At 54.4% G+C, this 12,581-nt stretch overlaps 1 protein-coding gene across 4 annotated transcripts; it reads right to left on the minus strand.

The window, feature by feature from the left end:
- Positions 1 to 924: 924 nt before the first annotated feature.
- TMEM225B (transmembrane protein 225B) lies at positions 925 to 11,488 on the minus strand. Of its 4 annotated transcripts, XM_029060758.2 has the most exons (6): positions 11,012 to 11,488; positions 10,516 to 10,557; positions 4,798 to 5,006; positions 4,461 to 4,607; positions 4,006 to 4,140; positions 925 to 2,471 (listed from the first exon to the last, which is right to left on the minus strand). In XM_029060758.2, exons 2-6 carry the CDS (start codon positions 10,518 to 10,520, stop codon positions 2,311 to 2,313), a joined length of 657 nt encoding a protein of 218 aa, XP_028916591.1. In that variant the 5' UTR covers positions 10,521 to 10,557; positions 11,012 to 11,488; the 3' UTR covers positions 925 to 2,310. The 4 variants fall into 4 exon arrangements, with proteins under 4 accessions (XP_028916591.1, XP_028916592.1, XP_039767294.1 ...); XM_029060759.2 differs by lacking the exon at positions 10,516 to 10,557 and having other exon boundaries at positions 11,012 to 11,487; XM_039911360.1 differs by lacking the exon at positions 11,012 to 11,488 and having other exon boundaries at positions 925 to 2,452; positions 10,516 to 10,950.
- Positions 11,489 to 12,581: the final 1,093 nt, after the last annotated feature.

Consider the following 12,581-nt stretch of genomic DNA (forward strand, 5'->3'; position numbering starts at 1 on the left):
CCACTTTATAGATGAGGAAACTGAGGCACAGAAAAGCAAAGTGATTCCCCCAAGGCCCCACACCAGACAAGTGGCGGAGACAGGATTACAGACCTTCTGACAGCCAAGCTCAAGCTCTATCCACTAAGCCATCCTGCTTCCCTATTGCCGGAGGCATTTTTAAATGCTTTCATTCCAGTTGTGGAGATCTCAGAATAAATCCCTGCTCACAGTACAGCAAGACTTGCCCTGCGGGCTCCGCTTTCGTAGTGGCTTTTATCCGTGAGAGCCAAAGGGGACAGATAACGTGAAACTATGACTGTGAGCTTGTTGTGGGCAGGGAATGGTCTGTTATATTGTTCTATTAATGTTGGTATTTGTTAAGCGCTTACTATGTGCAGAGCACTGTTCTAAGTGCTGGGGTAGATACAGGGTAATCAGGTTGTCCCCTGTGAGGCTCACAATTAATCCCCATTTTACAGATGAGGTAACTGAGGCACAGAGAAGTTATGTGATTTGCCCACAGTCACACAGCTGACAAGTGGCAGAGCCAGGAGTCGAACCCATGACCTCTGACTCCGAAGCCCAGGCTCTTTCCACTGAGCCACGCTGTTCTATTATACTCTTCTAATAAATACTCTGCACACAGTAAGTGCTCAATAAATACGACCGATTGATTTGATGTGCCTCTCCAGAAATTCCACACCAAGTGCCCATAAAGCCTCTCCTCCTGTTATGCTGTGATTCTGGTTGCATGGTTAGCTGCCAAGGAGGAGCCTAAGGAGTTCTCGTCTCTCTACCCACCAGGCGATTTTTTGTTCTAAATTGTCCCATGTCGAGAACCTAGTTTTCTGCTATCGGTTTTTTTGCATTTGGTCCCGATCCAGACAGAATTATTCTGATGATACTGAATAGGCCACATAAAAGGAAGAGTAACAATGGGTATTAAGTCTCCAACGTGTAAAACACTTCATTTAAGAGTTTTATGAGTAGCAGATGGGTGTGGGCAGGAAAAAGCACTTTAGAAAAGAGAAAGCCCACGAAAACTGCCCTGGACAGAGATCTGAGTTGCCGTAGATACACTAGCGTCCGCCCGGAATCCTGCAACCCCAAAGCTTCCCCCACCTCCACCCCAGCCCTCCCCAGAACAGCAGACCCTGCAGAAAATGCTTCCTGGCCATGAAGGGTCACAGACCCCAGACTGTCTTATGTACCCTAGTTCCTAGAGAGGCCAGGAAGTATTTTGGGATGGGGGTCGAGGGGACCCCAGAGTTGGGAAGGAGCCGGGACACGGCGGAGGTCACTGGGTGGAAAGGGGAAGGCAAATTGGGGTCTGGGAGTGGAGGTCTGGGTGGGGACACCCACTTCTGGGAGTCCTGGGGGAGGATGCTGCCCTTCCAACCTCCCATAGCCTGTTCTCTCACTCTAGACCAGGACCCTCACCCAGGACCAGAAGGGAAAAGTCCATTTCCTGCCTCTTTAGGATCACGGCCGGACAACACATTCCCTCCGGGGTTAGGCAGGCAGATAGGAAGGAGCAGCCTTTGGGCAGAGTTAATCCCCAGTCGGTCTGACTGGAACCTGGAGGTGACCCACCTGGATAAGGAGGGGTGCCCGTGGGTGCTAAGAAGCCAGGGGACAGCTGGCACGGGAGATGGGAGGTGGTGATGAGATCGGGCTGACCCCAGCCCGTGCTCCAGAGGGGGAGCAGGGACTGCGGAGGAGGAAACCGAGGGCGGCGGGAGAGAGAGAGGCTCTGTCTGGGCTGACCTTGGCCCAGAGAGAGGAGGTAGCGCCCACCGAGGGAGCGGCAGCCCGCCATCCGAGGAGGGGCGTCAGAGTGGCCGGAGGACCGGAGGGCGGCCCAGCCAGGGAGGACGGGAATCCCGGGGTACGGGGGAGAGGACGGCCTGGGTGCGTCCCCTTCCTGTTTATTGACAAAAAACAAAAACTGCAGAAGTCCAGTGACTGTCCCGTCACTGGACTTCTGATGTCATCTAGGCCATCACGGGGGATGGGAGCCAGGCGGGCTGCCTCAAACCTGCTCCCCCTTGGCCCTCCCTCACGCTCCAGCCAAGATGGCAGCCTCACCGGGCCCCCTTCCCCTACCCGGAGCTGCCGGAAAGACTCCGTGTCGCCCTCCGCAGAGCGGGGGCCCCTCTCAGAGAGGCAGGAGCGGGCCGGTGGGCAAGGACGGGGCTCCTCCGCCACAGATCTCTCCGGAAGCAGACGCAAACGGATCAAAGGGAGGGGTTGACCGTGGTACCAGCTCACTGACTCCCAGACCCGCATCGTGGAGCTGGTCGGCCCTGGGCCCTGAGGGGCGGTGGGCTAAGCTTGTCTTTCTGTCATCAGGCTCGCCGTTCGGGAACTGCCAAAGATGGACTCCTTCGACGTCTCGGCAGACAGAATCGGGGAAGGGAGGGTCCGGGGGGCTGGGGTGAGGCAGGCGCCGTGCCAGGTGAATTTGTGGCTGTAGAGGGACAGAGAGCCTGAGGAGGGGAGGGGAGGCGGGAGTGAGGCTCGAGAGAGACGGTCGGCCACCACCCCGCAGAAGGCCTGGGCCCCGGGGGCACCACAGCAGGAGCTTGGGCCTCCCTCCTTCCCCCAACACCGGGAAAATCGGAGGCTGGGCCCCGTTTGCCCGGATTTGGCCCCCCGGCACCCTCCCTCCAATTGGAGGTGACCCATCCGGCTGGGCCCCTGCACCAAATCGATCAATCGAGGGTATTTATGGAGTGTTTATGGACAGACCTTCAATGGGTCAATCAATGATATCGACAGGCTGGCAAACAGGGAGCAGAACATTACACTAGGCACTTGGGAAAGCACATAAGAAACAAAACGCACATCCCCCTCCTTTAAGGAGCTTATAACCCAGTGGATTTGCTATGGGGAGGGCAGAGTGCTTTGCACACAGTAAGAACTTAATAAATAAAATCGAATGAAAAAGAATCCCTAGGACAGAGGCGGAGGCTAGAGGGAGGGAGGGAATGGTCCTGGAAATGGATTGGTGGACAAATGAATGGATGGATGAATGGATACAGTACTTCTGTGTATATATACATATCTATAATTCTATTTATTTATATTGATGACTGTTTACTTGTTTTGATGTGTATATATCTATAATTCTATTTATTTATATCGATGCCTGTTTACTTGTTTCGATGTCTATCTCCCCCATCCTAGACTGTAAGCCCGGTGTGGGTAGGGATTGTCTTTCTTTTATTGCTGAATTGTACTTTCCAAGCACTTAGTACAGTGCTCTGCACACGGTAAGTGCACAGTAAATACGATCGAAAGAATGGATGGACGGACAGATGGATGGATGGGTGGGTGTTTGGCTGAATGGATGGGCGGTTGGATGGTTAGGTGGTGGATGAAGGGAAGAGGGATCGATGGATGGGCGGACATACGGACAGAAAGATAGATAGATGGGTGGATGACGGGTGGGTGGATGAATGGGTGGATGGAGGGATGGGTGGCTAGAAGCAGAGAAGCGGCACGGCATAGGGGATAGAACACAGGCCTTGGTGTCAGGCCCTGTTCCATCACTTGTCTGCTGTGTGACCTTGGGCAAGTCAAGTCACTTGGGCCTCAGTTACCTCATCTATAAAATGGGGATTGAGACTGTCAGCCCTATGTGGAACAGGCACTATGCCCAACCCAAAATGCTTGTATCCACCACAGCGCTTGTACAGTCCCTGGCACATAATAAGTGCTCAACAGATACCATCACTATTATTATTAATATTTGATAAATAGGTGGATGGGTGCATAGATGGATGGAGTCTGCTGGACTTGTGGAGGGATGTGGGACTGGGTTGGTTCTATGGGGTGATGCCCTTTCAGTCAGACTAGTTTGGGGAATCCCTTGGGGGTTCCTGGGTGGCCAGAGAAAATGAAGAGGAGGAGAAAGAGGAGGAGGAAGAGGAGGAGGAAGAGGAGGGAGTGTAGACTAAAGGAAAGCTCCAGGCCAGCGGCTGTGGTTCCCCGTACCCCGGGTTCTTAGGGGAGGCTCACCAGCAGCCAGGAAGATGAGAATATCGAAGACAGCGAGGTAAAAGTGCACCATCAAGTGGACTGGCCTTCCCTCTTTGTGGAAGATTTCCAACACCTGCAGGCTGAAGAGCAGGACAGACAGGAACACGCTGAGCCCTGTTTCCCAGACATGGGGAGAAAACAGCCTCTCTGGAGAGCCCGACCCCATAGGGGAATGCTCACCAGATCCCTGGAGGCCCTCCTCTCCAGCCGACCCAACTAAGGCTGGGGGCCCGGGGAAATTCCGGGGCGGGGTACAGCGAGAGCTGTGGCCGGCGGTCCACTTCCCAGGAAGTACCTCCCCAGAGTCAGCTGCGTGGCAGGGCCAGTCCCGGGATTGGATCCTTGGGCGGCTGGTCATTCCTAGACCTTCATGGGATCCCATCTCATTCCTCGGCCCCCTTCGGCCTTTCCGGCCCCGACAACCGGTCCCGTACCTGAAACGTAGGCCATGATGGAGAAGATGAGGTCCAGGTTGGAAATGCGTCGGAAGATGCGGCGGAAGGAGCAGAGCATGACGAAGAGGAGGAGGAAGGTGAAGGTGGCGCTCAGAAACATGAGAGCCCGGGCGCAGATGAGGTACACTGTGGGCAGGGGGGCAGGGGAGGGGGGGAAAAGGAGAGGTCAGGAAACAGACCTGCTGGCTTATTCCAAGCAGGGCAAGGCCAGGGGATAGGAGCAGGGAAGAGGAAAGATGGACTGGGGAGAGGGGAAGGGAGGCCACCTTGAAAATCGCCCCGCCGCCGGCCCCTCCCCCGCTGCCGGTCCCCTCACCCGACAGCCGCTGGGGCTTCCAGCAGGGGGTCTTGTCGCAGTTATCCCAGAAGCCCCCGTAGACGGACATGTTGAACCTGGTGTTGTTCCACTGGGAGGCTCCCAGCCAGACCCAGCGCGGGTTGGTGGCGACCACGATCACCAGCACCAAGCCCAGGAAGATGAAGGCCACCACCATCAGCCTCAGATTCAGCTGCTCGATGTTCCAGCTGCAGAGACAGACCGGCGTGGCGGAAGTGAAGGAAGATGGCGGGGAGGGGTGCTCCTTTCCCAGTCTGTCCCAGAACCTCCTTCTGACCCGAGGCTCGTGCCCCAGGCCTCTGCCCCTGTCTGTGTTAATAATAATAATAATAATGGTGGTATTCGTTAAGTGCTTACTGTGTGCAAAGCACTGTTCTAAGCGCCAGGGGGGATACATGGTAATCAGGTTGTCCCACATGTGGCTCACAGTTTTCATCCCCATTTTACAGATGAGGTAACAGGCACAGAGAAGTGAAGTGACTTGCCCAAAGTCACACAGCTGGCAAACGGCGGAACCGGGATCAGAACCCATGACCTCTGACTCCCAAGCCCGGGCTCTTGCCACTGAGCCACGCTGATCTCGGCACTGCCACTCGCCTGTTGTGTGACCTTGGGCAATTTACTTCACTTCTCTGTACCTCAGTTACCTCATCTGTAAAATGGGGATGGAGACTGGGACCTCCATGTGGGACAGGGACTGTATCCGACCCGACTCGTTTGTAGCCACCCCGGCGCTTAGTACAAGGATTGGCACCTAGTACAGGTTAACAAGCAACAGAATCATTATCTCTCTTGGTCTCCCAGGGCAGGACCCCACTTCCGCCAGTATGGAAGCTCCCTGAGGGCAGAGAGCAGGTCCACGAATTCAGCTGTACTCTCCCCAGCTTCCAGTACAGCGCTCTGCAGACTGTAGGGGCTCTACTGACTAATTGGCATTCTCTTGTGGGGGGACCCTGAGCCCCTGAAATCTGGCTACTTGCCCCACCTTGACACTTATTCCTCCATTAAAGCTTTACTCAAGGCACACCTCCTCCAAGAGGCCTTCCCTAAGCCCTCTTTTTCTCTTCTCCCACTCCCTTATGCATCGCCCTGACTTGCTCCCTTCATTCAATCCCCCACCAGCCCAGCACTTATGTCCATATCTGTCATTTTAAAAAATTTACATTAATGTCTATCTCTCCCTCTAGATGGTAAACTCACTGTGGGCAGGGAATTCATTTATTCATTCATTCAATCGTATTTATTGAGCACTTACTGTGTGCAGAGGAGTTGGGAGAGTACAATTCAGCAATAAACAGTCACATTCACTGCCCACAACGGGCTTACAGTCTAGAGTGGGGAAGACAGACATCAATACAAATGAATAAAATTACAGATATATACATAGGTGCTGTGGGGCTGGGAGAATATTCACGTGTTTCATTCACTCATATATATTGAGCCCTTCAAGTATGCAGAGCACTGTGCTAAGCGGTCGGAAGAGTACAAAATAACAATAAACATGTTAAACATGAGCCCCATTTGGGACAGGGACTGGATCCAACCTGATTAGCTTCTATCTACCCCAGCACTTAGAACAACGACGGTATTTGTTAAGCGCTCACTATGTGCCAGGCACTGTTCTAAGCAGTGGGGTGGAAACAAGCAAATCGAGTTGGACACAGTCCCTGTTCCAGATGGGGCTCCCAGTCTCAATCCCCATTTTACAGAAGAGGTAACTGAGGCCCAGAGAAGTAAAATGACTTTCCCAAGGTCACACAGGAGACAAGTGGCAGAGCCGGGATTAGAACCCATGACCTTCCGACTCCCAGGCCCATGCTTTATCCACTACGCCACGCTGCTTCTCATAGGAGGCACTGAACGAATACCATAAAAAAAAATTTTAAAAAATTCCAATGCCCAATTTGGGCCAGCCCAGGCAGGCCTAAGACCAGTGTATTGAGTTCCAGAGAGGTGCATTGGAAAGGGCAGGCCAGGGCCCACCTGGCTGCCCACTGGGTGACCTCAGAACTGGCACCCACTCCCGGTAGCCCCACTAGCCCCATATCCCAGTGGGATCTGGTCACCACGTGGGCAGAGAGGGGGCCGTCACCTTTCCTATCCCCACCCCACCCTGGGCAACCAACACTCCCACATAGGCCTCAGACCCCAGGAGGGAGGTTTGGGAGAGGGGATGGGATGTATCGACCCCGCTTTAGAGATGGTGGAACTGGACACTCAAGACCAGATCACTCTCCAGCCTCCCTGTCTCTCGCCGGCTCTAGAGCCCTTCCTCTCATCTAACATGTCTAAAATGGGAACCACCATTTTCTGTCACCCGTCCCCGCTTTCCCTGCTCCCCTGGGCCCAGAGCAGGCCCGCCCCCTTCCAGCCTCCTAGGACTGCCATGTGAGTCATCCATCCAGCCCTCCCTCTCCTTTTTCCGTTAGCAGAATTCCTGGTGCGCTCCTGCTGACTCATCCTGCCCGGTATTCCATCAGCCCTCTGCTCCGGTAGTAGTTTTCTGCAGGCAGAACACTGTCCTAAGCATTGGGCAAGAATATCCCAGTGGGATTTTGACACGGACCTGGACCCTAGAGGGGCTGACCATCTCCTACCATTCATTCACTCATTCAATCATATTTTTATTAAGTGAGTACTGTGTGCAGAGCACTGTTCTAAGCCCTCGGGAAAGAACACTCCAGCAATAAAGAGTGACAATCCCTGCCCACAACAAGCTCACAGTCTCGAGGTGGGGAGACAGACATCACTACAGATAAACAGATATCACTATAAATAAATAAAATGACAGATATATACCTAAGTGCTGTGGGGCCGGGAGGGGGGAAGAGCAAAGGGATCAAGTCAGGGTGACGCAGAAGGGAGTGGGAGAGGATGAAAAGTGGGGCTTAGTCTCGGAAGGCCTCTTGGAGGAGATGGGCCTTCAATAAGGCTTTGAGGTGGGGGAGAGTACTTGTCTGGAGGATTTGAGGAGGGAGGGCGTTCCAGGCTAGAAGTAGGACGTGAGCCATGGGTCGGAGGCGAGACGGGTGAGATCGAGGCCCAGTGAGAAGGCTAGCGGCACCAGAGGAGCGAAGTGTGCGGACTGGGTTGTAGAAGGAGAGAAGTGAGGTGAGGTAGGATGGGGAGAGGTGATGGACTGCTGAAAAGCCAATGGGGAAGAGTTTTTGTTTGCTACTACAACCTGACCTCCACACTTCAGTGCCTGGCATATAACACTTAAGAAATATTACAGTTATTACACTTTGCTCCTCTAATGCCAATCTTCTCACTGTACTGAGAGCTCACCTCCTCCAAGAGGCCTTCCCAAACTGAGCTTCCCCTTTTCCCTCTGCTCCCTCTCTGCCCCCCCCTTTCACTTCCCCTCAGCTAAACCCCCTTTCCCCTCCTTTCCCTCTGCTCCTCCCCCTCTCCCTTCTCCTCCCCTCAGCACTGTGCTCGTCCACTCATTTGTATATATTTTTATTACCCTATTTATTTTGTTAATAATAATGTTTGTATTTGTTAAGCGCTTACTATGTGCAGAGCACTGTTCTAAGCGCTGGGGTAGACACAGGGCAATCAGGTTGTCCCACGTGGGGCTCACAGTCCTAATCCCCATTTTACAGATGAGGTAACTGAGGCACGGAGAAGTGAAGTGACTTGCCCACAGTCACACAGCTGACAAGTGGCAGAGCCGGGATTTGAACTCATGACCTCTGACTCCGAAGCCCGTGCTCTTTCCACTGAGCCACGCTGCTTCTCAGCTTCTCATGTTAATGAGATGTACATCCCCTTGATTCTATTTATCGCTATTGTTTTTGTCTGTCTGTCTCCCCCGATTAGACTGTAAGCCCGTCAATGGGCAGGGATTGTCTCTATCTGTTGCCAAATTGTACATTCCAAAGGCTTAGTACAATGCTCTGCACATAGTAAGTGCTCAATAAATACTATTGAATGAATGAACTTCGATCTCATCTATCTCACCGCCAACTTTTCACCCACCTCCTGCCTCTGGCCTGCAATGACACCCTCCCTCTGACAGACAATGACTCTCCTCTCCTCCAAAGTCTTATTGAAGGCACATCTCCTCCAAGAGGCCTTCCCCGACTAAATCCTCCTTTCGTAGGACAGGGGCCGTATCCAACCCGATTTGCTTGTTTTCACACTGGCACTTAATACGGTGCTTGGCACTTAATAAGTGCTTTAAAAATACCACAGTAATTATTATTATTTCCTCTTCTCCCACTCCTTTCTGCGACACCTTGACTTGCTCCCTTTGCTCAGTTCCCATCCCAAGCCCTGCAGCCCTTAGGTAGATATCTTTAATTGTATTTATTTCCATTATTGTCTAACTCTCCCTCTAGACTGTAAGCTCGTTGTGGGCAGGGAATGTGTCTAATATAGTGTTATATCATATTGTCCCAGGAGCTTGCTCTGCACACAGTAAGCGCTCAATAAACTGACTGAGATTATCAGGAGGGCTGAAGGGGCTGGGAACGGACAGAGAAGGAGATGGAACCTAAAGTGCTAAAGCAACGAAGAAGAAGACAGAACCAAATACGCCAAATAAAAACAAAGATCAGTAGGGTGCCTGACTAGAGGAGCAGAATTTCAGGCTCCTCGCGGTTCAGAGTCGGCAGTCACAATCGCGGTCGCAGTGACCACTATAGCAGAACACACTGTGGGCCTGGTCTCTGACCTCAGAGCCGCTCCTAACCACCTTCTCCCAGGCTATCTTGAGCAATCTCCTTGTTCGGACTCCTCACCGATCTGTCGATCAGCGTTATTTTTTGAGCCCCTACCATGTGCAGAGCACTGTACTAATCACACGTGATCGTGCAATAGACAAGATACGATCCTCCCCTCAAGGAGCTTTACACCAAGGGGTCCCAGACTCCGGTCTCCACAAGGCGCCAAATGTCACCGTTACCACTCCTCTGAGGCAGTGCCCTTCCGCTTCTCAAACAATGATGGGGGTATTTATTAAGCACTTACTGTACGCTGAACACTGGGATAGCTACAGCATAATCGGACTGGATGCTGTACTTGTCTCACCCGGGGCTTCACCATCTAATAGGAGGTAAGAACAGGTCTTTCCTCCCCAGGTTACAGATGAGGAGACTGAGGGACAGAGAAGTTTAGACACTTGCCCAAGGCCCCGCAGCAGGCCGGCGGCAGGGCTGGGATTAGAACTTGGGTCTCCTGACCCCAGGTCCTGTGCTCTTTCCACACTAAGCCACGTCAAAGTGCCCGATGGTTGTCTTCCGGCCTCCCCTATCCCCGCTCTGTCTGGGGTGTGTTTGTGGCTGGGTATTTTGGACGGTTTTGTTCCTGGGCCTGTCCTGTCTTCCCCATTAGTCATCAGTCAATCGTATTTACTGAGCATTTACTGCATGCTGAACACTGTACTAAGCGCTTGGGAGAGAACAATATAACAATAAACAGTCACATCCCTGCCCACAACGAGCTTACAGTCTAGACCATCTGCTCCTCGGGAACCCAGACTGCATCCTCTCCGATCTCTCTCCTCAGTGCCCCAGGGCAGGTCTCACCCTTCGGGGCAGGGCTCAGCACCCAGAGGGCCTATTCAGGTCAATTCCATCGACTGAGCAACTGACTGGGGGACAGATCCTGTCAGTTCACAGAGGGAGTGTCGAGAAGGCCGCTGGCAAGGGGTCTCCCCCACCCTGAGAACCCCCAACTGACCCCACTCACCTCATCTTTACGGGCTCCCCGCGGGCTGGACCTCCGGTCCTTCTGGCAGCATTAGGAGTGGAACAGGAGAGATCATGGGAAGACCCCCATCTCCTAGCCCCCTACCATGTCTCCCCCACAGTTGCTGGTACAATGGCCAACTGCCACGGAACTTCTCCACCCATCCTTCCCTCTTAGGCCCGGAGGCCAGGCCAAACCCCACGCTGGGCCTTGAGGCTGGCTGGAGTCAAGGAGGTGTAGACCGGGGCCTCGAGGATGTCAGGGCAGGGACCTCTGACCCTTTTCCTGTCCATTTGGGACTAGCAGACTGCTCAGTTTCCACCCTCCGGGAATAGCTCAGCTCTTCCTGGTCCTTGGCTGGGAGGGGGTCCCATCCCTTTCCTGTCCCTTGGGAAAGTGGGCCTGGGGCGGAGGAGAGGCCTTGAAGAAGAGGGCCCTCAAGTGTAGCAGGGAGCTCCGGGCCGGGGACTGGGGGATGCCGAGGATGAACTCTGACCTCAAAGAAATCTGAATCTGAAATCAGAGATGCCAATTCGTCTTCAGTTCAGGAGCTTTTTGTGCCTCATCTCGTGGGTGAGGGCGGAACTGCATCTCCTTGAGCAGTTGGGCAGCTCCCAAGTCTCCATCGTCAAGTCACCAAGATGGTGCGGGGAGATCCAAGGGCTCGGCCCACCCTCTGAGAGGCAAAGCGGGAGGCCGCAGGAATCCTGCGGGGACGGGGCTAGGTGGGGGTCGCAGCCAGAGCCGTGGGTGGCCGGGGGGGGGAAGGGGAGGGGACGCCCGGGAAACAGGCCGGACCCAGATGGCAGCGACAGCTTCCGGAGGAGTGAGATGGGCTGGACTCAGGCCCAGAGAGGATCAAGCCGAGGATGGGAAGGGTGGGCGGAGGCCTCCAGATACTGAGTCCTTCTCCTTCCTGCGGGACTAGCACCGGTTTGGAACCAAACTGCCACCGGCCTCATTCTCCCCCAAATCCTGTCCTGGAGCCGGCTGGGATGTGGGGGAGGGGGTCAGATTGGGGACAGAAGAGGGGCAGGGGGAGAAGTTAGAGGGAAGAATGGGGGAGCTAAAGAGAATGGAGCGGGAAGCTTACGGGGAGGCAGGGAGGCGGGGGGGGGGAGGGACGTGGGAAACGGAGAGATTGGATGGGGAGATGCTAAGGGGGGAGATTGAAGATGGGAGAGGCTAGAAGCGGAGGGGATCGGAGAGAGAGGCAGGGAGAATGGAGGTGGGGGAGAGGCTTTGGCGGGGGAGTGGCAGGATGGCAGAAGTTGGATGGGGAGAGGCTGGAGGAAGAGGCAGTGTCCTCCCTCCCCAGGAGCCCCCAGGAGCAGGGACCGGCCTAGCCACGTGGCAGGGCTGAGCTGAACTCCAGACGACCCCCGAGGAGTACCAGGATGCCCGGCATTAGGCTCCGGGCCAGACTGATGGATGAGGCCGGACTGGGGCCTGATGGGAAGCCTTGGCCAGGTAACAGGGGCTACTGGCTTGGCCCAGCTGATGATCCTGGCTCAACCACAGCTCCTCACTGCTCCCCACCACCACGCCAGGGTTGCAGCAAGTTCGTATGATCGACTCAGCCCCCGGTCAGCCCAGTCAGCTCAGGCCCCGGTCGGCTCAGTCCCCGGGCAGTTCAGCCCCCGGTCAGTTCAGTCCCTGGTCAGCTCAGCCCCGGTCAGCTCAGCCCCAGTCAGCTCAGCCCCTGGTCATCCCAGTTGCAGGGGAGCCAGGCTTAGTGGGCAGCTGGCCCTGATTAAACTCCCAGCTCGCAGGAAGGCTGAGTCAGCCCTGCCCATCTGGGCTGGCCAGTCGGGATTAACCCTCAGCATTCTGGATGGAAGCTCTCTCAATAGCTGCCCCCGTTCTGGGTCCCGGAATATGGAGAGAGACAGAAGGAAATGGAGAGAGAGAGAAACAGCATGGCCTAGTGAATAGAGTATAGATCGGGGAATCAGAAGGACCCGGGTTCTAATCCAGGCTCTGCCACTTGTCTCCTGTACAACTTTGGGAAAGTCACTTCTCTGTGTCTCAGTTACCACATATGTAAAATGGAGAGTTTGACTGTG

The sequence above is a fragment of the Ornithorhynchus anatinus genome, chromosome 3 (assembly GCF_004115215.2).
Source record: "Ornithorhynchus anatinus isolate Pmale09 chromosome 3, mOrnAna1.pri.v4, whole genome shotgun sequence".
Classification (NCBI taxonomy): domain Eukaryota; kingdom Metazoa; phylum Chordata; class Mammalia; order Monotremata; family Ornithorhynchidae; genus Ornithorhynchus; species Ornithorhynchus anatinus.